The following is a 26573-nucleotide window of genomic DNA, read 5'->3' on the forward strand; positions in this document are numbered from 1 at the left end:
TGCTGTTGTAGTAGGCCTAGGTTCTTCCAGTGATATCACATTGTTTTTTATGTTGTTGTATTTTTGCACTGATGTCTACACTTCTCTTCCTCTTATAAGTGCAAAAGTGGTCTGTGTCTGAGTGAGCTGCTCTTGGTCCACTCTGCTTGCTGTGTCTATTTCTCAGGGGGCCCCTCTGGGACCAATCTTACTTAGTACTTGGTCTAGTTGGAGCTGGCAGATCTCTATATCAGGGAGCTGCTCTTGGTCCAATTCAAGCTAGCTGATTCTGTGACTCAGGGAGAAACTCTTGGTCTTATAAAGGCTCTTGGTGTTGGTTTCACTCTTACTCTGCAAGGAAAATTCATGGAATGCAACAAAACTCACTAACAAAAGTTTTATTAAGACAAAGAGAAAGGGATAGATGTGTTCAGGCTTGCTAAAAGAAAACATGAGAAGGGAGGAGGAGGGGACACATGATCTGCCATTTAAGGACTACCCCCTGTGTGTACACATGGGCCCACATGGCTACTCCACACATGCACATAGATCACATGGTCACACCACGCATGCATGGATTATGTAGGACACTGCACAGAATAAACATTGCTATGACATCCCTCAGGGGGCTGAGCAAGGGGGAGCTGAAGAGAAGAATCCTGCTGAGTCTACTCTCAGGGGAATGAGCAAGGCAGGGCTGAAGAGAACCTTGCTAAGACATCCTTCAGGGAGCTGAGCAAGGGGGAGATGAACAGAGGAATCTTGCTGAGACTACTCTCAGGGTACTGAGCAAATGGGAGCTGAAAAAGTTAAGAACTTTTCACTGGAGCTGAAGGAAATTGCTACATTTCAGCAGAGGTTTCACTTTTCGCGGAGTGAAGCAAAAAAAGCAACATTTTAGGATGGGGAAGTGGAGCTCTGCTAGGAACACCCATTAAGTGGAGGCTGAGAAAAGCTCAGCTGTAGTGGCTCTGCAGAAGAGGAGCTGGATTGCTAAATCCTGTGGGGAGAACTTCCCCCACCACACTATGTCTAGTCTGACTCTTGATACCCTTCCCTGCTGAGCTAGAAGCTCCAGGCCTGACTCATCCAAGCAGTCAGAATACCTTCCTTTCCAGGGCTGACCTGTTTCATTGCAGCTCCAGCCAACAGAGCAGTCCTAGCAGCTCAAGGTATCTGAGAAACCTTTCCCTCCACTGCTGAGCTGTCTTAAGAAGCTCAAGATATCTGGAATATCTGCAGGGTTGAGCTGTCCTAGCACTTTAGGTATCCAGGATACTTCACCCTCCAGGGCTGAGCTTTCTCATTGCAGCTCCAACTGTCAGAGCTGTCCTAGAAGCTCAAGGTGTCACCTGACTCCCCAAATAGTCAGGATGCCTTCCCCCCAGAGTTGCAAAAGTCACATTTTGGTGCCAAAGCCCAGGAACAAACTCACAGAGTTGCACAACTTACTTACAATGAATCCCTTCTATCTAAGGATTGGGAAAAATGCAGAATAGGGGACAGAATGCCCACCAGAACCTGAAGATATGTTGATAGCATATATCCTATAGACATGATAGAAAAAAATACACCTATCAACTCTCAACAGTATATTTACCCAAATGAACCCTCATAATGGCACCAGTTGTTACCCTAATAAGGACAGGGGAAGTTTTGACATCATCTTATCCTTAGATGAAGGAATACAGCAGGTCAATGACTGCTGAAAGAGGGAAACAGAGTCAGCTGCCTCAGGAGGGGAAATCCCATATTGGTGTTCAATCCCAAGTGCTCACCTGAGGATATATTCACATACAAAAAGAACTAAATGGACTTTGTAGGTTATATAAACGTGTGATCATGTAAACATAGCAGTGAAAATTAAAGAAGGAATCATGAATATAGGAAAAGGGGGAAGGCAATGGAGGAGAAAAGCGAGGGTGAGGATCACATGGTGCAGTGAAGGCACTATGAGTTTATCAAAAACAATCCCTACTTTTAAAAATAATTGTACAGGACATTTTTTTCAGGACAACCTTTTTTTATGGTCTCTAAATTTTTTGCCCATTTGAAATCATTCTGAAAGCTAAGTCTATAGCAGGAATCTTAAAAGTTCTTATTAAGAAAATCAAACCTGAGCCAGGTATTGGGGTGAACCGGAAGACCAGAGAACTAGAACAAGCCACAGCTACCTCACCTTGCCGGATCCTCAGCTGGTCTTGTTTCCTCAGACTGGAGGTCTCTGAGTCCTCATCCAGAATGGGTCTCAGCTGAACTGCTTCTCAAAAGCCTGAATGCTTAACCAGGCCAAATGCTTAAGCAGGCCAAATGCTTCTAGTGCCTGGTCTTCACGCCTTATATACCTTTCTGCCTTCTACCATCACTCCCTGGGATTAAAGACTGGCTTTCTGGGATTAAAGGCTTGAGTCACCATGCTTGGCTGTATCCTTGAACACATGGATTTCTGCCTAGCTTTGCTTCCCAACTGCTGGGATTAAAGGCATGTGCTACAACTGCCTATCCTCTATGTTTAATATTGTGGCTGTTTTGTCTCTGACCCCAGATAAGTTTATTAGGGTGCACAATATTTCAGGGAACACAATACCACCACATGAGTCTATTAGAAATTATTTTAAATTAAGCCCTATTTCTATGTCTAAGTACTTATTTTTGAGTTTCTGGTTTGGGGTCATGACCTAAGGCTCACAGTTCTCCAAAACAAGCACTGAATAAGTTCACAGTTGCTTAATACAGCAACCTTTGACTGGTTTCTGCAATCTATCTATATTTCTTCATATCAGCAGCTCATTTCAGAACAAACTTTGGGATGCTAATGATTTTTTTGCCTGCACTATAAATTTTACCTGTCAGCATTTGCTTTAAGCTGAACAGGTGGCCAAGACTGGAATTATCATAGCACCAAGAAATATTTCTTTGGGATGTCAGACTACATTTGGTTTGAAGGAATACCTTTCCCTGCTATAGGGTATGAAAAAAAAATAATTGAAGAAAGTCGTGATAAGTTTGTGATCAGAGATGAAGACACAGTCATACTGACTTACCCAAAGTCAGGTAAGAAACATCATTGAGAATGATTCTGAACTGTCTGTGGAAGGTTAGGGCTTTAATAATCATTCATTATGGTGGTGAATGGAATGCCTTATATATCTCATGTGTTCAATGATTTGTGGTCATGGAGAGCTGTATCTGAGAGCATTTCTACTCAGAGGAAGATCTCTAACCTAACCGGTATAGTCAGAGGAGCAGCTCAAGCACTACTACTGAACAATGACAGTATTTCCTAAAGCGGATTCTGGCATTGGTTTGTCTCTGTGAGGAAGAGAGTAGAAGAGAGATAATGATGAGAATAAACAGATGAAATAGCATCAAGAGAAAAAGGCATGAATGTAAGAATATGTGGAGGAGGGGACAATGTCAGCTAGAAGAATTACCATGGGCCTTCTCCAGGTAGAGGAAAGATTCTCAAAACTCAGGTAACCAAGAAAGGCATCATGGTCATCTGGGGGAGGGGTATTGGTAGATGGCAGAAGCAGTAACCATTGGTTAAGTATTAGGTTGCTAACATCAAAGGGCAATAACATGGAAAATCCAAGGGCAGTAAACTGCAGGAAGAGGATTCAAATAATAGCCCAGAGAATAAAGCTAGAGAAACACCCACTGACAAAAAGCATATACTCACAAATACAAGTGTGTATGGTGAATAGACACAAAGGAATTTATTTACAAAAGGGAAGCAGTACTCATATATACACTGCGGGATGGATGCATCTTAATGACATTGTATTAAATGAAAGGATCCCCATCTCAAGGACAGATTCCATGACTGAATCCCTGACAAATATCTGGGATAGTTGAATTTACTGAACCAGAATGTAGAATGTTGATGTTTTAGGAAAGGAGGGGATGTTCAGTAGGCAGGTAGAGTTTACTGAGTAAAGATTCTCAGTTTCGTTAGTTGAAGCATTTTGAGTGTGCTGGAAGAATATATTTTGTATGTATACCATGTGAATATTGTGAATACCACATGCCTTTGTGATTGAAAACAGCTGCAGTGTAAATTATATGGTTGTATTTTCTATTTAAAGCTTTTCACAGTGCTCTTGAAATGAATGACAATAACTTTTCCTTCTTGTTCAGGAACTAACTGGCTGATTGAGATTGTTTGCTTGATTCAGACCAAGGGGAATCCCAAATGGATCCAATCTGTGCCGGTCTGGGAACGCTCACCCTGGATAGAGACTCAAAATGGATATGCAATGTTAATCAATAAGGAAGGACCATGCCTCATGAGCTCCCACCTCCCTATTCATCTTTTCCCCAAATCTTTCTTCAGATCCAAGGCCAAGGTCAGTGTCCAGTGGTTGAGAATACTTTGGCCAAATGCACATTTAACTTACTGTGCCATGATGGGCCTTGGAGATCTGCTTGAAATGCACTCTGCGTAGATTTGGTGAGGAAAGCTGGGATTCTCACACACTAGGTGCTGCTAATATGTCCCCTTCACAGACTGTATCAGAGTACTGGGATATCAACCATCTCTCAGTGATCCTGGGCATATGTATGAAAAAAAATGTATTATTACAGTAGGGCATTCAGGGACTACACATACAGGTCAAGTTGAGTTCAAATTCTAGTGTACAGTGGATATTACTGTTTTGTTGTGATAAAAGTCAATTAGCTAATCTTGATTCTTCATATAGCCCATGTCAAATGGGTGAATCACCCAAGCAGACTTGTTTATAGGGGAAACAGCCTCACCAGGAACTAATGTTGTAATCTGAGAGATTGTTCAACAATCATGGCTTCTCTGTATCCACTGTGTCTTGCTATGTCTAGCTGTCCACTGAGATCAATAGCCACAGGAATCACTGACATCATTGAAAGAAGATCTCCAGAAGGAACCAGAGACATACAGGTTCTGACCTACCACAGTTTATTGTTAATAAGAAAGTTTTTTGGAAGTCCCTCCACCTTAGAACCTATAAGTATTTATGGTTAAACCATAAAGACAAACATAGAAAATAATCTCTTTTGAAACTATCACAATGAAGTTGTGACCATTAAACTATATGTGTGTGTCTTATATGGATTTGGGAGACTTGTGTCTGGAGAAATTAAGGTCTAAAAGATGAATTATACTATAATGTCAAAATGAGCATTGATACAAAATATTAATTTCATTTCCTTAAAATTATCTTTTTAAATTTATTTTTTCTATTTTTGAGATTATACTATAATTACATACATTATTCCTCCTCTCTCTTCCTCTCTCCAGGCTCACTACTATACCACTCTTTTCTGTGTTTCAAATTTATATTCTCTTTTTTATTACATCTGTGTATTTATCTACATATTCCTACATATCTTGGTACAATCTTCTCAGTATGCACAATGTTACCTGTATGTAAGTTTTCAGGGCTAAGAAATTGATATTGCATAACCAATTGCTATGCTTTTCCCAAGGAAAGCCTATTTCTCTCCATCTCAGCACTTTTTTAGGGGCTCATGTGTCTTTGTATTCACCATTGTGCAATGAAACATTAGCATTAAACTCTGCATCATGATTCTTTTTAGAGTTTTCTTCATATTTACAGTTATAGAAACCAATTAGTTTGTCGTTTTTCACATAGCTTTAGCACAGTATCCATTACTCTTTGTATATGAGATATTCTTTCACAGTGGATGGATAGTCTTTCTCACAGTAAGATATTGATCTTTATAAGTATTGAATCAATCTTGGCTTTTTGTTGTTGCTGTTTTTTTTTAATATTAATGACTGTAGTCATTTTGCTGTTACATTTTTGTAAATCAAATAAAATTATAAAAGATTTTTATAAATATAGATATTTTGCACTTCTGTTTATATTTCATTCAAATAAAAATAACAAATGCTTTTAGAAACCTCATTGATATTCAATTAACATTTTATATAAACTGTGTCATATATAAGGTGGTTTATACTATATTGACCTTCATTTGCATGTTTTTCTATTTAAGGTGATCTATGTTTTCAGAAATCCTAGAGATGTTCTTGTGTCTGGTTATTTTTTCTGGGATAAGTCAAACCTTATTAAGATGCCAGAGTCACTAGAAACTTACTTTGAATGGTTCCTCAAAGGAAATGGTGAGTGTCCTGTTTAAATATAGGGTTTGAGGGAGGCTGAGATACATTTGTGAAGACAAGGTGTGATATAGCTTAGGCTGGCCTGTCTTGAATTCTCTATACAGATAAGGATTGCCTTGAAGGTCTGTTCTGCCTCCATCTACCTAATGAGTTATAAGACTATAAGCACCCACTACCATGTTCTGTTTATTTATTGCTGGGGTTCAACTTCCAATGCCATTTTTGTTATATATCTTGGTTATATCTCTAGCCTTTAGTATATTTTGTAATTTTCTCTTGACTCCAGCTTATTGCTCTACACTCTACCAAACTCTTGATCCAAGGATCATTATTATTATAAATCTAATTGTGAAGTCTTCCTGTTCTCACAAGCCACTGCCTAATGGCACAGCTACGGCTTGACCAGTGATATACCATCCTGGAAATATTTGGAGTATCTAGTTTTTCCAGTACTAATGAAGATGTTATAGCTTGTGGTGAGCAGAACAGCAGTGACAGCAACATCACCAGGACCTATTCCCTCTCCAGCGTGGAGAGTTAACCATGTTGACTGTATGAGATGTGAGTTTTTCTCAATCAGAAAATGATTCATTACTCTGATACCACAATTGCCATTATTTACATCAGGGGGCATATGTTGTATGGATGGTTGAAGTATAGATATCAGTGTCCATAGCTGAGTAATATTATTGACAAGAATCTCCCAAAAGTAGCCTACATAAAACCTTCAGTAACAATGAGGGCTATTCAGGAGAAAGACATATTTCAGTTCATTCTCAGTTTGTTTTCCTTATGTTCTGTGACATGACTATAAGGTTGCCTTTAGAAATAGGGTCTTACCAACTAGTTTTTGTGGGCAACTGACAACAGTGACAATTGCCTAGATTATTTGCAACCTCAGGCCCATTTTAGGCAACAACTCCTAGGGAGGTATCCCAATAATTGCAGTGGAGTTTCCATTTTTAAACCAATAGCTTCTGGGAGCAGTAGTATCTGTTCATGAAAGCTGCCTTGATTTAAACTCTTTAATATATTTTTAAATGAGCTTATAAACTAATGAGTTTCTATATGGCATTTTCATATATTCTTGGTTTTTGTTAATTCTATCCCAATTTACCCACCCCATCTTTGTATAAACACAATCAGTCTCATATTCCCTCATTCATACTGATACCATATGTGTCCTGGTACTTCTCTCTCCTTAAGGTCTCTTTTTTCTTGCTACTCTTCTAATGGTTCTTTTCTGCCTTCCTCTCCTTTATTTACACATCAAGGTAAACATGCTAAGAATTTGTCTAGGATCCAAGTATGAGAGAAAAGATGCAGTGTTTGTCTATCTGTGCTTGTGTTACCTCATTAAGTATATTTTCCAGTTGCAACTATTTTACTGAGAATTTCCTAATTTCATCTTTAGAGCTCAACAAAATTTCATTGTATCTATATATCATAATATCATCTATTTTCAATTGATGAGCATCTAGGCTAAACCTGTTCTGTAGCTATTGTGAACAGAGCTACAACAAACACAAATGTTCAAGTACCTATTAGTTGTATATATCTAAGTCTATAGTAGTATATACCTACCTAGTTTGAATATATACCTAAGATTTGATAGCTGGGTCATGTGGAATTTCTGTTTAAAGCATTTGAATGCATACCATAGTCATTTAAATGATGGCTGTATAGTTTACACTCATACCAGTGCTTTTAATTCCCCACAATTTTTCTGAAAATTGAAAAAAATTAAAAACTAAATTTTATTATAAAACAATTTGCACATAAATAAAAACAGGATTCACCAAAATTATTGAGACTCTTGTATACATTTAGAATTGGTATCCAAAAGAGAAGCAGGGAAACTTCATATTAAATGTTGTACTTTCAATATTGTTTATATTTCACTCAATATATGACCACAAAACCCAAAAATCCATGAGAAATATAGAACTAGAAAAACATTAGCCTATATTCTCTTTCAACAGTCTTGTCCATTATCTGCATCTACTCCTTTCTCATTCCTTTATTTTTAAATTTTCTTTTCTTCTTAAATGTTATCAACATACACTTCAAACATTTACTTGTTTTTTTTCCATTTTTTGTCTTTGTTGTTGTTTTTGAGACAGGTTTTCTCTATGTTACAACTGTGGCATATATATTTTTTAATAACAGTGGCCAATCTGACAGATGAGATGGAGTCCTAGATAGTTTTTAGTTTCTGTTTGTATTTCCTTGATGGCTAATGATGATGAACACTTTAAAAATACATATGAAGCACTGTCTTTCTTTTATGGTATACTTTTTGGTTCCATAGCACAAGTTTTTGCTCCAGTTTTTTTCTTCATATTGAATATTTTATCATTGTTATTTCTTTGTAGATACTAGATACACATTGTCTGGGAGCATATAACTCAGAAAGCTTTCTTGTATTTTATTAGCTGAATCTTCACATGATTAATGATTTCCTTTGGTCGATAGAAATCTTTTAATTTCATGGGATCCCACTTGTTGAGTATTGGCCTTATTTTCTGAATGAGATGAGTAGCATTTAGAAAGTCCTTACCTGTGATTACCTCTCAAAGTGCACTTCCTGTATTTTCCTCAAGCAGTTTTAAAGTTTTGTGTATTCTGTTGAGGGTCTTGGTACATTTATGATTGCGGTGAATGCGTGTGTGTATTTGTGTATTGTGTATGTGTGATAAAGAATTAAGATCTATATTCATTCTTCTACACATAACTATCCAGTTTCCAAAATACCATGTACCTAAGATCCCATTTTTTCTTCCAATGAATTTTTTTTTTCAAGGCAGGGTTTCTCTGTGTAGTTTTGGTGCCTGTCCTGGGTCTCACTCTGTAGACCAGAACTGGCTTTGAACTCACAGAGATCCACCTGGCTTTGCCTCCTGAGTGCTGGGATTAAAGGCGTGCACCACTGCTGCCTGGCCCAATGCATGTTTTCAATATTTTGTCAAAAATACAGTGTCTCCAGTTGTGTGAACTTATGTCTTGGTTTTCTATTCAGTTAATCCACATGTTTGTTTTGTGTTAGTGCTTTCTGTTTTCATTACTCTGTCTCTGTAGTAGAACTTGAAATAAGGTCCTATCTTTTTCCAAGGTTGCTTTGATTATCTGGAATTGTTTGTGCTTTTGTATGAATTTATTATTGAATTTGTTCCTTAGAAATTACAAAGATGTATAAATTATGTTCTGCTTATTGAAACCCTTTTCCCTCTGTTATCTCCCTCTCACCTTTAGTAACCCCCATTCCCTACAGTTCTCCTTTATAACTTTCATGTCTCTTTATTGGTGACCCATCCAATGTAACCACGATTATTATCTTGTGTGGGAATGTGGGTTTTGAACTGCCAATGGAAACCTAGTTGGCACCTCACTGGGGACACAATTGAAGACAGTGTCTTCCTACCACCCAGAATCATTCAGTATTCATAATTTCATTATGGAGTTTAGTGTCCCTTGAGTATCTTCCTCAGTCCACAATGACTCATTTTTGGCCTAGTCTAATGCAGAATCTTTGCAGCAACTTCAGTTCCTTTTAGATCATAACTACACTTGCTCTGTCATGCCCACACGTCAGCATTTTCCAGCCCTTCTCTTTCTCTTTTCCAGCTTCAACATCCTTTCTGCTCCCCCTTCTGCAATGTACAGGTTGGATGATATTTCCAGACCTTCAGAGTAGAGCAAACTTCTTGAACTGTTACATGAAAGAAGGAAATTAAGACTTTTTATCAAAGTATTGTTTGAAGTATCATCTTGATACAAAGAGTAGACAAATATTCAAAAAAGAAAACAAACAAACAAAAAACTGTACAGAACTGTAGCTGGGAAGTTTCTCTCCAGGTTCCACCAAGCCCCTGCAGTCCCACAGCCCACTAATAAAATAATCACTCAGAAGCTTTTTTTACTTATAAACTGTATGGCCATGGCAGGCTTCTTGTTATGTAGTTCTAGTATCTTAAATTAACCCATTTCTATTTATCTATAAATTGCCATGTGGCTCATGGCTTTCCAGTATCTTACAGCATGTTTCTCATGGTGGTGGCTGTAGCTAGAGTTTTCCTGCCTGGCCCACAGTCAGAACAAATCTCTCTCATCTGCCAGTCCCACAGCCGCTCAGACCCAACCAAGTAAACACAGAGACTTATATTGCTTACAAACTCTATGGCCGTACCAGGCTTCTTGCTAACTGTTTTTACAGCTTAAATTAATCCATTTCTATAAATCTATACCTTGTCACGTGGCTCGTGGCTTACTGGCATCTTCACATGCTGTTTGTCATCGTGGCGGCTGGCAGTGTCTCTGACTCAGCCTTCCACTTCCCAGCTTTATTCTCCTCTTTGTCCCACCTATACTTCCTCCTGCCTCACTATTGGCCAATCAGTGTTTTATTTAACAACCAATCAGAGCAACCCTGCAATGATCCCTGAGCATTAGAGGCAGTTCTGTAATGTTGCACTTAGGAGTGAGCATTCAACCATTCTGTATCAATTTGAAGGTTATTTATTTTTATTTCTGTGGATAATACTAAAATCTTGATTGGTATTATATTGAGTCTGTTCATTGCTTTTGCTAGGATGGGCATTTTCATAACATGAATTTTTCTAGTCTGTGACCATGGGAACATTTTCCATCTCCTAACATCTGCATCAGTTTCTGTCTTCAGTGTATTGAGGTTTTCAGTAATGAGGACTTTGCATCCTTGGTGTATTCATTACTTTTCTATTGCTGTGATAAAACACCATGAACAAAGCAACTTATTGAAGGCATGCTTTGTTTGGAGCTTATGGTTCCAGAGTGATAAGAGTCTATCATCACCATTATAGGAAGCATGGCACCAGGAGACAGGCATGGCATGGGGGTAACACCTAAGACCTCACACCTCAACCCACAAACAGGAGGCAGAAGGAGAGCACTTGAAACAGTCCTAGTCCTTGAAACCTTAAATCCCACCCCAGAGACATATTTCCTCCAGCAAGTTCATACTTGCTGATCTTCCCAAAATATACACCATCTGCGAACCAAGTATTCAAACATTATATGGGACATTTTTTTTGATGTTACAGATATTTTTATTATTGCCAATTAAACTATTTTAAATTTGTTTTTTTTTTAATTTTTATTTTGCAATACAATTCAGTTCTACATATCAGCTATGGATTCTCTTGTTCTCCCCTCCCGCCCCCCTCACCTTCCCCCCAGCCCACCCCCCATTCCCACCTCCTCCAGAGCAAAGCTTCCCCTGAGGACTGAGATCAACATGGTAGACTCAGTCCAGGCAGGTCCAGTCCCCTCCTCCCAGGCCAAGCCAAGCAACCGGGCATAGGCCCCAGGTTTCAAACAGCCAACTCATGCAATGAGCACAGGTCTTGTGACATACAAGGCAATTGATTTCCATTGAGCCATCACCTGAGCCCAGGTTTTAGTCTCTTTGAGGGACTTAATTGTCTCATATATTATGCAATTCACTTTATCTCTACACTTTCTCTGTAGATCCTTTACCACCACCAGGTTTCAATAAAATCTTAGATTCATTGAATTCATGTATCCTACTGCTCTGACACTGGCTTAAGTCTTACCTTCTCTCCTGACTTGATTCAGTTGCTTCTTTAGATAATGGGGAACAATGCAAGCCCTCAATGGAGGGTGAGACATGAAGAGACAACATAACTACACCAGGAACACTTAGGACACTCTGACTATTGAAAACACATCACAGTAGTACTAGGAATGTAAATGAAGCATTGGGTTGAATGTGGAAGGCTATGACTTGAACGTCTCTAGCTGTCTGTGTTTTAGAATCTCTGGTATTAAAGAGTCACTATCCACAAGTTGTAGAACCTTAGAGGTGGTTGTTAGTGGGAAGAGATCTCCCTCAGAAGGGGTTAATAGAGCTTGCCAGACATGATGGTAATAAAAAGTCCCAACCTGGACATGCTCAGAACCCTCTGGCTTCCTGTATTGTTTTGATCACATTTTACCAACTCATGCCTTTGTCACTGCTGCTTGCCTTTCGGATGTCTCCTCATGGTATCAGAAATAAATCTGTAAGGTGATGAGTTTACTAATGAACAAAATTTTATCTACTTATTTATCTCTCTCTCTCTCTCTCTCTCTCTCTCTCTCTCTCTCTCTCTGTTTGTGTGTGTGTGTGTGTGTGTGTGTGTGTGTGTGTGTGTGTGTGACAAATGTTATCATTGCCATGAAGACCAGCCTTCAGGAACTCAAGGAATGAATGGGAAGTTATGGTGTCAGCAAACTAATCACTTAACTTGAATTTTCTGTCTGAGGGAGTAAAACTAACTTTGCTGGGGACAGAGAGAGGACTAAATTTAACTCTCTTGGGACAGCAAAAAAGGAGGAAACATACACAAACATTTGTATTTCTCCATCATTTTCTGTTTGTTCTTCTTTATTTTTCTCTTACTGCTTATATATCAACAAAATTTCTCAGGCAATATAAAAATTGCAATGTGATTTCATTCTATTTTTCAAGTGAATGATTACAATGAATACAGTTAGAAATCATGATTTCCAATTTCCCTTAAATGATTAAACATCCTACATATTACATGTTTTAGATGAAAAACAAATTATCCCAAGAACTCTCATACATTCATATCCAGCAACTTCGTATAGATTAACAGAATAAAAGCAAGTAAGATATATTTCTCAGCCAGTCTTTTACTGGCAAGCTGGATTTTGTGGTTACAAAGGAAGGGTCAGTCATTTCATTACTTATCTCAAATGGTAATCTTATAAAGAACCTTGAAAGAATCACAAACCAAAATTATTATATATGAAAAACAATCAGTCTTCTGTCTATTAAATACTCAGAGTGTATCTTCATTCATCAATAGCTTTGTTTGTATTAGGAAGAAGATGGCAGAAATGGGAATTAATTAATCACCATCTCTGAATTATCAGGATTTAAAGAATTAGGGTATTAATCTTCATCTTTAATTACCAACCTATCCTAACAAGAATGATCCATCTGCTAATAATAACCAAGCTGCTTTGTTCTTGTTTCTTGACCTCAATGAGTCCCTCACACAACTATGTGCTCTTCTAAACTTTATATGGTTTCTTCAGGTTTTTCATCTCAAAGTTATTAATAAAAATATCTCATCCTATCTGTAAGTCATATTGGAAGCTTTGTTTTAGCTATGATGCTCACTTAAGTCAATGAACACATATCTCAACATTAAGATTAAAAGAACTTGAGCTAGCTTAACTTCTGGGACACAACTATGTTGTTTATTTTTCACTCTTTTAGGTGGTCTAATACCCAGCTCCAAAATAAATCACATAAGGAGGCTTTTGCTTACTTGTAAATATCCGACCTAAATTTGACTTGTTTCTTGCCAGAATTTCTTTTTTTTTTTTTTTTTGGTTTTTCGAGACAGGGTTTCTCTGTGTAGCTTTGCTCCTCTCCTGGAACTCACTTGGTAGCCCAGGCTGGCCTCGAACTCACAGAGATCCACCTGGCTCTGCCTCCCGAGTGCTGGGATTAAAGGCGTGCGCCACCACCGCCTGGCTAAGAATTTCTTAACTTAAATTATTCCATTTACCTTTTGCCTCTGGGATTTTCCCATTCTCTTACACCTATAAATCTTACTCTTACTCCTACTGGGACTGGCTATGTATCTGAGTGGCTGAACCCTGATGTTCTCCTTCTTCTTTCTCATTTCTTGGTCTTTTTTACTCCCAGTATTCTTCTATATATTCTCTGCCTGCCAGCCCCTTCTGTTCTTTCTCCTGCCTCACTATTGGCCTTCAGATCTTTATTAGACCATCAGGTGTTTAGACAGGTACCATAACGCAACTTCACAGAGTTAAACAAATGCAACCTAAACAAACGTAACACACCTTAAAATAATATTCTACAAAAGAATTATTTTATTTAATCATTAACCTAAGCCACAGTCTATATGAATCCTCAAGAAAAACTAGCTGTGTGACATTTCCTTGTTCTTATTTTCTATCCTCTGCAGCCCCTGATTTGTCAGGGGCAGGGAAACACCATATCTTGTTTTTGACTTTATTAGTTTTTCTACTAAGCTAACCTCTATCACAATCAGTTACTATATTAAAAACCCTCAATAATCAAAATTCCATTTAACCTTATACTATTATTTTGTATAAAATCTTTGCTTTAAATAGAATAGCTTAGGAAGAAATCATCTTTATAATAATCCACTGATAGAAATGCCCAGGAGAATGGGATATTTCCACTGGATAGTCATAATAAATTAAGGGCAGTGGGGATTTCCCCACACCCATTCATACCATGAAAAAAACAGAGGAAAATATCAATGGTAAACATGTAACAGCACAGCATCAATGGCAAGAGACATTCTGGGGCCAAAGCCATCAAGGTCTTGCCTATCTAAGACTCACTCATCTGAGCTTTGCTTCCTGGTAAACTAACCACCTACACTTCAGTTGCCAGCTGCTGATTCTATGACATGGCCACAGGCAAAATATCACACTGAATTATGTAAATACTGGATTTTTTTGTAAAGCTGCCTCTCATTTGCAGAGAAGAGAAGAATATCAGGCAGACCTCAGTTTGATTATTTGTAATCAATATTTCTCTACTCCATTCACACAGTGCCATATGGATCATGGTTTGAGCACACCTGTGCCTGGCTGTCTATGAGAGAAAGGGACAACTTCCTGGTACTGAGCTATGAAGACATGAAAAAGGTAACTGTCATTCTTACAGCAATCATACAATCCATTAGCATTTTACCCCATACAGCATCCCACACTCCTCAGGATTCCCATTGTACCTACACTATCAGTGGTAGGCTCATGAAAAGTCACTAAATATGAGATTACACCCTATGTCTTTTATTAGCCTGCATCTGGCATTTCCTCTCAGCCTCCTTGTCCACCCTACTTGACCCTGAAGTAGGGTGTGGTAGCTCAAACTTGTTCTACTGGTTTTCCAGTTCTGTCTATACACCACATTCGATACAGCTAATAACCCAGTGGTCAATGGGGAAGGGGTAAACAGTGTCATTTCACTGGTGTGTCCAAATGAATGCCATCTCCCTTTGGTGAAAACAAGAGGGCAAAGGCATGCAATCTGTCAGGGAGGTTGGTGTCCTTTGCTCAGCAGTACAGAGGGTTCCACATGGTTAGCTAGAACACACTAGAAATTTCAAAAGTTTTAGAAGATAATATCTAAAATGTATTAACATTAAGTAATGAAATATATCTTAATACTCAGATAGCCCCTAACCTTATATGATTTTGCAGGTTTCATTTCACTGAAATGAACTGCTGAAGGTTATAAATATCCTTAATAATATGTATGTGTCTCAAATATCTCTTATTTTAAAAAATAAAAAAATTACATATCTTGGAAGAGTGTCACATAACTCTAAACCATGCATTGCAAGATAGAACTCTAGGTAATCCTTGGTTGTCTGGTGTGTGTGAGACCTTGGCTACAAGAGACATTGTTTCAAAAGACCATTAAGGAAACTAATTTTGAAGTTCATTTGTGTATTTTATGTTCATTTAATTAAAAAATCCTGCCTCTAATGATGGGCACATAATAATGAAACCAAACATATAAGCAAAACAGTATTCTCATTTGATCAACAACCCAAAAATTTAAGTAGTTTGGAAGTTATAGGTGAAAAGTAACCATCATTTACACATTTACATATCACAGATAAAAATATCAATTGTAATTTTTACTGAGAAAAAAAATGCACTGAGCAAACAGTTTGTCAGAAAAATAAACTTTCCCACCTTAGAATTCTTCAAAAATTTAGTTAAGGAGGAGAAGGAATCTTACAGCCACTCTTTACCTTATAGAAGTAGACTCTGGTGACAATGAAGGCAGCTGGTAGTTGTAACTTTTTTGTATTGATTTCCCTATTATATTTTTTATTGTTTAAAACAATTTGTAAATTTTTACACACACACACACACACACACACACACACACACACACACACACATATATATTTGGTTTTTCTGGACTGCCCTGGAACTCACCTTGTAGACCAGGCTGACCTTAAACTCACATAGATACACCTGCCTCTGCCTCTCGAGTGCTGGGATTAAAGGTGTGTGCCACCATGCTGGGCAATTTAAATATATTTTGATCATATTCTTTCCCTCCCACAATTCCTTCAGAATTATTTCCCTTTCCTCACCCACCCAAATTTAAATTCTTTGTCAAAAAATAGTCCCCAAATGAAAACAATACCAAAAGAGAAAAGCACCATGAGACTGTTCTAGGCCCTTTTTATAGACAGACATTTGTGTAGTTTGTTGCTTAATGGGACCCTGACAGTGTGATCAGGATCCATCTCTTGTGTATGAGCAACCTTTTTAGAGCTCACTGCCTATGGTGGGACAACTTACACAGCCTTGGTGCAGGAGCAGGGGCTTGGACCTGCCTCAACTGTGTGTATTAGACACTGCTGACACCGCATGGGAGACCTTGCCTTGGAGGAGGTGGGAATGGGGGTTAGAGAGGGGAGGCTAGGGAGTCAGAGGAAGGAAAGAAAGGGGATCTGTGGTTGGTATGTAAAATGGATTGAAAATTTCTAATAATAAAAAAAGGAAAAATAAAAACACCAGCTGTAACCAAATGAAAGCATCCCCAAAACACACACAAAACTGTGGAGTCTATTGCATGTAGGTCAATTACTCCTGAACATGAAGACTGCCCTGGAGTACTAAATATATACAGGGGCATTGTAGTGGAGAAACCTGACATTCCCTCTCCCAGCAGGTACAAATGACAGTTAAGGTGTTAACTTTTATCTTAGTGGCTAGAATATCATTCATTCCTTTATAAAAGGATAACAAAATAAAATACAATATGATGAAAGAATACTATCACCTTAGAGTTGGACAAGACAAATCAACAGAACAAAAGCATCACAAAAAATGGCACAAAAATCACAGACCCATATGTTTGAACACTTGGGAAGCCCATAAAATCATGAAAGTGCAAATTCTAATATAGAGCAGAGAACTGGTGCAGACATGGAGCACAGTGCAGCATGCTTCAGAATGTAGCTTCATACGTGCTTTTCTCATGCTGATGTGGAGGGTCTTGTTTTCTTCATGTCCTCCCTCCTCTCTGGCTCTTACACTTTCTTCCTCTTCTGAGGAGTTCTCTGAGCTATAGAGGGAGGGATTTAGTGGAAACATACCATTAAGAACTGATTTGTTCAAAAACATCCACTCTGTGTAATGTCTGTCTGAGGGTCTCTTATTTGTTCTTGCCAGCTTCAGGAGAAAGCTTCTCTGATGATGGCTGAACAAGGCACAAATCTGAGCATAGTAGTATATCGTTAGGAGTCATTTTGTCACTAAATTGTTAGACCAGCATTAGTTACTTTTACCCTAGGCTCCCAGGGTATCTAGTCTCTAGTCAGCAAAGCAGTGTCAGGTATGGATTCCATCTCATGGAGTGGGACTTAAGTAAAATAAATTATTGGTTATTTCCTCCTATGAGCTTTGTGCCACCATTACTCCAGCATATCTCTCAGGTAGGACACAATTGTAGATCAGAGGATTTGTGGCTGGCTTCATGTTTGCATTTATCTTTTGACAGTTTGCAGAGTACCTTCTTTTAACAAAGATTACGGAATGCAGAGCTGAAATCTGTATGTAATCAACATCTCCATGTTCGATGAGTGATAAAGATGTTGTCTTCAGCAATGAGTCCTTGCTGTCAGTCTGTGGAGAGCAACCTATAGTCTTGGCAATGGCCTGTGTTAGGGGTTCCCATGGAATCTCTTTGGCCAAGAACTCAATTAGATGTAACCCAATACCAGAAATGGAAGCTTCCTTTGGTAACAAGAGATTGTCATTTGGAATACTATCTCTCTCATTAATTGATAATATTATTTATATTGCCATCACTTATGTATATATTTTAAGAAGTTTTTATTGTACTAGGTTTCCATATATTTGCTCAAATATTCCTTAATTTTAGTTGTCACTCCTCATATTCCCTCTCTCCCTCAAGTCCTTCTCTTTTCCTGCTCCCCATTTAATCATCCCATTTCAAGCCTTGCCTATCCACCTGTAATGTGTTCTCTAGGCTTAGTTTTTTTTTCATTATGATTATAGGCTAAAGGGCCTTTCTTTCCTGTTATAGTCTATTTTGTGTTCTGTAAGGTTTTTTTTTTTTTTACTTTGATGGATATCTCCTTCTTCAGGTTAGTGAATTATGTTCATGATTTATTTTTGCTTTATTTATTTATTTATTTATTTTTTGGTTTTTTTGTCCAAACCAAAATTTCCCTCACTCTCCTATTCCTACTTCTTCCACCACTAACCCCAACCCATTCCATTCCCTTACACTGTTACTCTTCAATACAGCTGGGCCTCCCAATCATATCAGCCAGCCATGGTACATCGAATAGCAGGGCAACTAATCTCTTCCTCTTCTATTAAGGCTGGATCTGGTAATCTGGTAGGAACAATGGGTGTCAAAAGGAGGCAAAATTGTCAGAGACATCCTCTGCTCTCATTATTAGGAGTGTCACATGAACACTAAGTAACACAACTGTAATATATATGAACAGCACCTATATCAGTCTCATGCAGGCCCTTTATTGTTGGTTGAGTCTCTGTGGGCCCCTATGAGCCCAGGTTAGTTTAGTCTGTGGGTTTTTTTTGGTGTGTTTGATATCACTGGGACCTAAAATCCAGCCTTACCCTCTTCTGTAGGATACTGTGAGCTCCACCTAATGTTTGCATGTAGGGTAGTTCTCTGCATATTTTTCCATGAGTTGCTTTGTTGTAAAGCCTCTGTGATGACAGTTACACTAGACATCAATCTTTGAGAATAGCAGAATATCATTAGGAATCATTTCATTGACATTTTGCCATTCATATTTGGTTCTATCCTAAGACTCTGGGTTAAACTGCTCTGGATCCTGACCCTCAGAGGGGAGCCCCTCTCAAGATATGGGTTGGCATCTGTGCCAGTCATTAGTTGTTCACTCCCCCAATTTCTGCCACATCTTTACCTAAGTCACTGTTGGCAGGACAGATTGTAGGTAGAAGGCTTTGTGGCTGGGTTAGTGGCCCAGTCCTTCCAATGGACATCTTGCCATAAGAGATGGCCAGTACAATTGCCATATTATGTGTTAATTGGTCAACCTCATAGATTCATGAAAGTTTCCATTGCTCTAGGTTTCCATCTCATCCCTGAGATGCTCCCAGATTCCAGTGTCTCTCTTAGTTCTCTCACAACCCATCTTTCACACACATGATCCCTCTTGTTCCCATCTCCATTCTCCCTTCTATATTCTTCCCCCATCCACTATCAATCTCCATTTTACCTCTTCATAGTGAGACTCATGCATACCCCCTTGAGCATACCTAGCTATTTATCTTCTCTGCTCTGTGGGTTGTAGTTTGGTTCTCCTTCACTTTCTACATAATAGTCACATATGATTGAGTACATACCATTCTTGTATTTCTGGGTCTGGATTACCTTACTCAGGATTATCTTTTCTACTTCCACCGATTCATATTTAATGATGCCATTGTTTTTAACAACTGAGTAGTATTCCATTATGTAAATATGCCATATTTTCTGTATCCATTTTTCTATTGAGTTTATTTACAATTTCTGATTATTACACATAAAGCTTCTATAAACATGATAGAACAAGTGTCCTTGTGGTATTGAGTGTTCTTTGGGCATAAGTCCAGGAGTGGTATGGTATAACTGAGTCTTGAGGTAGATTGATTCCCAAATTTCCTAGAAACTGCCATATTTATTTCCAAAGTGGCTGTATAAGTTTGCACTCCCACCAGCAGTGGAGGATCATTCCCCTTGTTCCATGTGCTCTTCATCATAAATCTGTCAATGGTAATTTTGGTCTTAGCTATTCTGACAGATGTAAGATAAAACTCAGTGTTGTCTTTAATTGTGTTTCCCTGATGGCTAAGGTTTGAATATTTCTTTGACTATTTCTCATCTATTTGATACTCCCCTATTGAGAATCCTCAGTTCAGATCTGTACTTTATTTTTAAATTGGATTATTAATTTTATTGGTATCTAGTTTCTTGTGTTCTTTGTATATTTTAGGTATCACACTTATGTCAGATGTAGAACAGGTTAAAATCTTTCCCAATTCTGTGAGTTGCCTTTTGTCCTATTGACAGTTTCTTTTGCTTTACACACGTTTTTCAGTTTTATGAGATCCCATTTATTAATTGTCAGTTTTTGTACCTGCTCAATTAACGTCTTGCTCAGAAATGTGTCTCTTGTTCCAATGTCTACAAGGCTATATCTCACTTTCTCTTTTATCAGGTTAAGTGTATCTGGATTTTTGTTGAGGTCTTTGATCCTCTTGGACTTCATTTTTGTACAATGATAGATATGGATTTATTTACATTCCTATACATGCAAACATCCAGGTTTACCAATGCCATTTGTTGAAAATGCTAATTTTTACATGGTACAATTTTGTGGTTTTTTTGCCAAAAATCAAATGTTCACAGGTGTATGTATTTACTTCTGGGTCCTTGATCTTATTCCAATGAACAATCTGTCTGCTTTTAATGCCAGTAACATGTGAGGTTTATTACTATTGCTTTGTGGTACAGCTTTAAATCAGGGACAGTGACATCTCCAGAAGTTACTTTCTTGTCCAGGATTGTTTTAGCTATCCAGTTTTTTTTTTTATTTTTCCATACAATGTTGAGTATTGTTATTATTTTAACTTCTGTAAAGAATTGTGTTGGAATTTTGATGGATATTGCATTGAATCTGTAGATTGCTTTTGATAAGCTATCCAGTTTAATATGTTAAACCTGATGATCAATGAACATAGGAGACATTTCCATCTTTTAATATCTTCTCCAATTTCTTTCTTCAGAGTCTTTAGGTTGTTTTCATGCTGTTTTTCAACTTGCTTTCTTAGAGTTACACCAAGATCTTTATCTTATTTGTGGCTATAGTGTAGGGTGTTGTTTCCCTGATTTCTTTCTCACGCCAATTATCATTTATATAGAGAGTGATACTGAATTTTTTTTAGTTAATTTTGTATCCAAGCACTTCACTTAAGATATTTATCAGTTTTGGAGTTCCTTGGTAGAATTATTGGGGTAGATTAAGTATATTATTGTATCACCTGCAATTTGTTTCCCATTATTCTTCTTAAGTTTTCATATTCTGCAAGATAACACTTCAAGTACTATGCTAAATAGATGTGGAAAGCCCTGTCGTGTTCCTAACTTTTGTGGAATTGCTTTGACTTTCTCTCCATTTAATTTGATGTTGGCTATTGGTCGCAATATATTGCCTTTAGTATGTTTAGGTATGTCCCAATATTCCTGATCTCCCCAAGATATTTATCATGAAGGGGTGTTCCTGTTTGTCAAAGGATTTTGTTTTTCATCTAATAGGATAATCCTGTGGTGCTTTTCTTTCAGTTTGTCTACATGCTGGATTAAATTAAATTAAATTAATGTATATTGAATCATCCTTGCATCTCTGGGATGAAGCCCACCTAATCAGGGTGGATGATCTTTTTGTTTTCTTGGATTCAGTTTGTGAGTATTTTATTGAGTATTTTTCATCTATGTTCACGAGGGAAATTGGTCTGTAATTCTATTTTTGTTTATTCTTTGTGTGGTTCAGATATTAGTGTAACTGTAGCCTTATATATAAATTGGCAATATTCCATCTATTTCTATTTGGTAGAATAATTTAAGGAGTATTGGTATTAGCTCTTCTTTGAACGTCTGGTAGAATTATGTACTAAATTATGTACAATCAAGTCCTGGGCTACTATTGGTTGGGAGACTTTTATTGACTGCTTCTACATCCTTGGGGATTATGCATCTATATAAATTGTTTTGAACTTTATATAACTTCAGTAAGTGATATATAACACAAATGTTGTTCCCTTCTTTTAGATTTTCCAAGTTTGCGGTGTACACATTTTTGACTTATGGCCCAATGATTTCTTGTCTATCCTAGGTGTCTATTGTTATGTCTCTCTTTTCATTTATGATTTTGTTAATTTGGATATTCTCTCTCTCTGCCTTTTAGTAAGTTTGGATATGAGTTTGTCTATCTTGTTGTTTTTCTTCAAAGAACCAACTCTGTGTTTCATTGATTCTTTGCATTGATCTCTTTGTTTTTATTTTTGTTTAATTTTTATTTTTTTGTTTTTTTTTTCAAGACAGGGCTTCTCTGTGTAGCTTTGCGCCTTTCCTGGAACTCACTTGGTAGCCTAGGCTGGCCTCAAACTCGCAGAGATCCGCCTGACTCTGCCTCCCGAGTGCTGAGATTAAAGGTGTGCGCCACCACCGCCTGGCGATCTCTTTGTTTTTAATTTTTTATTTCAGTCCTCTATTTGATTATTTCCTGAAGTCTGTTCTACTATTTGTGTCTGCTTCTTATTGTTCTAGAACTTTTAATTTTGCTTTTAAGTCTCTGGTATAAGAATTCTCTTATTTCCTCAATCATGGTCTTAGTGCTACGAATCTTCCTTTTAATAATTAAATACTTTATTTGTGTTCCATTAGTTAGGGTAGGTCATGGGTTTATTTTCATTGAATTCTAGAAAATCTTTATTATCTTTATTTCTTTCTTGACCCATTGTTAATTCAGTTGGGAGTTTTTCAGTTTTCATGATTTTATAGGCTTTCAACAGTTTATATTGTTTTTAAAATGCAAATTTTACTGACAGTGGTCTCATAGTATATAGTGGGGTATTTCAATTTTTTTAATCTATAGAGACTTGATTTATGACAGAGTATATGAACAGTTTTGGAAAAGGTTCCACAAGGGACTGAGATATAAGTTTAACCTTTGGTGTTTGGGTGAAATGTCCTGTAGATATATGTTCCAGTCAATTTGAGCCATAATGTCTATTAATTCCATTATTTATCTGTTTAAATATTTCTGGATGGCATGTCCACTTGTAGGAATAATCTGTTGAAGTCTCTCACTATTAATTTTGGGATTTGGTGTTTGGTTTATATATTAGTCATGTGTCTTTTACAAATGTGGGTGCTGTTGCAGTTGGAGAATAGATGTTAAGAATTGAAATGTTATCATGGTGGATTTTTCCCTTAATGAATATGAAATATCCTCCTCCTTTTCTTTTGAATGATTTTGGTTTGAATTCTAACTTTTACATTTAAATTAACCCATTTTTATTAATCTTTGTATTGTCACAGGTCCTGTGGCTTTACCTGTCCTCCAGCACCTTGCTCCTTTGGCATCTCTAGTGTGTCTCTCCACTGTGCCCTTCTTCTTCCCCTCCTTAGTTTAGTTTTCCACCTAACCTTATCCAGCTGGGGTATTGGTCAATACGCTTCTTTATTAAACCAATCAGAACATAATTTACACAGGGTATAGAAATATTCCACAACATTTCCCTCTTTTTTGTCTAAATTAATAGGAAGGTTTTAGCATTAATATAGTAAAGCTCTATACAATGGAAACAGTTATTTAGTAAGAATTACAGTAGCCATTCCCAAATCCATTTGTATTTGGCAATAGTAGATAAAATAATTATCTAACTAATCTTAGTCTGAAGTTTTGTATCTAATTAACTTATTTATTCTTCAACTCCATCAAACACCAGAAGCATGAAATACTACTTAATGACAGGGACATCAGGCTACCATAACAGTCACCCAAAGTTCTTTTGCAATGATGGGACATTCGTCTTTGACCTACAGACCTAGAATATCTGCCAGACTTTACTGTGAAGCAGAGAAGTCTAAAGGACTTCCCGACTTGTCTTGGCAAAGTTTGGCAGTCACCATTTGTTGCATTCTCCTCTTCCAGTTTTTTCAGTGACTATCAACAATTGAGTCAATGATAGTTTTTTGCCCACATTGCTAGCTTTATTCATTAAAAAAAAAACTCCATACAGTTTCTTTGATGTTCATCATCTATTCTGAAGTTTATTGGTGCTTCCAGGGCAGACACATCTCACTTTCATGAAAAGCTTAAATTGTTAAAACATTTAAAATGCCATATTTTGTAGTTCTTTGAACTTTTTGAAGATTACCTATCTATTTGTAATATATGTTTGTATACCTAGAACATCGAACTAACAAGACTATAAATTTGACTATTATAAATGACTATTGATCTGTATTTCTTTATTGTATATTACGTTTATAATTGAGTTGCATAAGAAATACCTTAAACAAGTGTATAATACATTATAACAAGATTAACTATAAATTGGTATAAATAATGTAAAATTCATTCCAATGTTTAATATTTAGAGATTAACAACTGTTTAGGGAGATTAAAGGAAATTCCATAATCTACTTTTTTCCCATAATAATCAAACATTTTTCCCATAATTTCTGTATCATATCCCCTTTCTTCTTTAGAAAGAGATTGATTATGACCAATATCAATTTGGAACCAACCCTCCTTAAGTGAAAACAAACATTTATAACCAATATTTTGGTAATGTATGTGTAATTTTCTAGACTACTTCCTGCTGATCGGTGGGTGCTGGTAATCTTTCAGGGACTCTAGGAAATCAAGATAATAGTTAAGTTTTGGCTGGAGTGTTTGTGAGGCTGGATCATCTAAGCTAGCAATCGTAAAGCTATTTTGGTTGTTGGATCATCTGGAACATTTTTATTAGTGATTTGTCACCTTGTTCTGAAAATATGTAATCTTTTAAAGGTAACATTATTGGTGAAATTATTTAGGCCACTCCACGTAGTTAAAAGGAGATTTATTTAATGGCGTAACTTACAAATTAAGGGATAGGTAGGTCGCGGGGTCTGGGGAAGGTGTATCACAGTCCAGCGGTGTTCTCTGGGTCTCTGCTTTGTCCACCTCCACCATCCAGGGTCCTGGAACCAAGAGAGCGTTCGCCGATCCAGATCTCGGGTCCCCAGGCGCCTCCCTTGGCCCCGCCTTGTAGGCGTGACAGTTGCCGAAGTCTCAATGGGGGTTGGAACTTCCACAACAAAGCTGGAATGGCTACCCACTACATCTCCCCCTTTTTGTCTAAATAAGAAAGTTCTAACCTAATACAAGACTATATACAAAGGAATGGTTATCAAATATTGTCCAGGAATAATGAGGGATAATGACCTAGATAAGATGGAACTACAACCAATGCAAACAATATCAAGCAAGAAACACATATTAAAATCCAGAGAAGTATAGAGCATAGGTAAATGGCATGTTACAAAGATCATTCCAAAAGGTGTCCTATCCTAAAGAACCTGAATCTAATACTTAATATGTTCTATCTACTAAGTTGTAACTATAACTGCTAGTCTTCAATCCATCAAAGACCTGAGAAGGAATATAATGGTACCTGAGAAATGGTAGATGGATGCAAGCAACTTTCGGGAATCTTGCGAGAGTAGACCAAGACAGCTGGCAGCCTGGACAGTCACCTAATGTTTCTCAGCATTGTTGGTGCATTCAAATTGGCTACAGGCCTAAAGTATCTGACAGACCATTTTCAGAAGCAGGAATTCTGAAATACCATCTTACCCTGTCTTGGCAGAGTACAGTGGTCGCTTTCCTTGTGTCCCGCTTGTCTAGAAAGGATAGCATTGCATTTGTACTGTCAGCTGTCGAGGCAAGGGCAGTTCTTTGCCCAGTAGGCCATTTTGTGCCAAGAAGACAAACTTCCAAATGGAAATGTCTAGAAGCCCAACATTCTCTCGGGATCAAATTGGTGCAGCCAGGAGCAATTGTGTCTCACATCGACAGAATTCTAAGTTATTTAAATGCCATATTCTCTAGGTCTATGAAGTGTTTGAAGATTACCTGTCCATCTGACCTATGTATCTGTAAATCTGTATAACCTAACTAACGTAACTATAGAGATGACAAGCATAGGTGACTATAAATCTATAGGTCTTATCTACTGAAATAACCTAAGGACTAAGGCTTCATGTAAACAAGGTAGACAGTCTATAAGCAAGTGTATGGTAAAGAACGATGACTTCAAAATTGTGACAATACACAAGATGTTATGACAGAGGTAGGAGTGTATAGTGTGATATACAATATGACAATAATCTTAAATATATATCAATATACCGAATATCCTAAACAGTAGAACATACATAAAGTATGATAGATATAAATTTACATTTGTATCAATATACAAATATTTCAAATAAGAGTAGAAATATATGTACATTATACCAAGTATAGTTCTGTATTTGTATCAATATACAAATTATCTTAAACAGAAATATAAAAATAGTTTACATTTGTATCAACATATAAGAATCCATAACAGTGCAAATTACAGTGCAAATTATTTAAGGCTGCTATTTTACTAAATTTGTTTACTAGTATACACAATAATCTACCATAATGTCTTATACCTATCCATTCCATTTCTTCTTTTCCTTTTTTTAAGAGTACTGAGTTTAATATTTCCTTCCACCCCCAACCCTATAACCATCATCCATAACCCTGAGAATTAT

The 26573-nt window shown here is 37.3% G+C and overlaps 1 protein-coding gene across 1 annotated transcript in view; it reads left to right on the forward strand.

Annotated features, from left to right (window-relative positions):
• Nucleotides 1–2900: 2900 nt before the first annotated feature.
• LOC131901270 (sulfotransferase 2A1-like) overlaps nt 2901–26573 on the forward strand; it is a 38237-nt gene continuing 14564 nt past the window's right edge. Inside the window, exons 1-4 of the mRNA XM_059252482.1 lie at nt 2901–3033; nt 4120–4328; nt 5980–6106; nt 14733–14827. Of these exons, the coding sequence (XP_059108465.1) occupies nt 2901–3033; nt 4120–4328; nt 5980–6106; nt 14733–14827 (564 nt within the window). The remainder of the gene's footprint in view (nt 3034–4119; nt 4329–5979; nt 6107–14732; nt 14828–26573) is intronic.

The sequence above is a fragment of the Peromyscus eremicus genome, unplaced genomic scaffold (genome assembly GCF_949786415.1).
Source record: "Peromyscus eremicus unplaced genomic scaffold, PerEre_H2_v1 PerEre#2#unplaced_67, whole genome shotgun sequence".
In the NCBI taxonomy this organism is placed as follows: Eukaryota; Metazoa; Chordata; class Mammalia; order Rodentia; family Cricetidae; genus Peromyscus; species Peromyscus eremicus.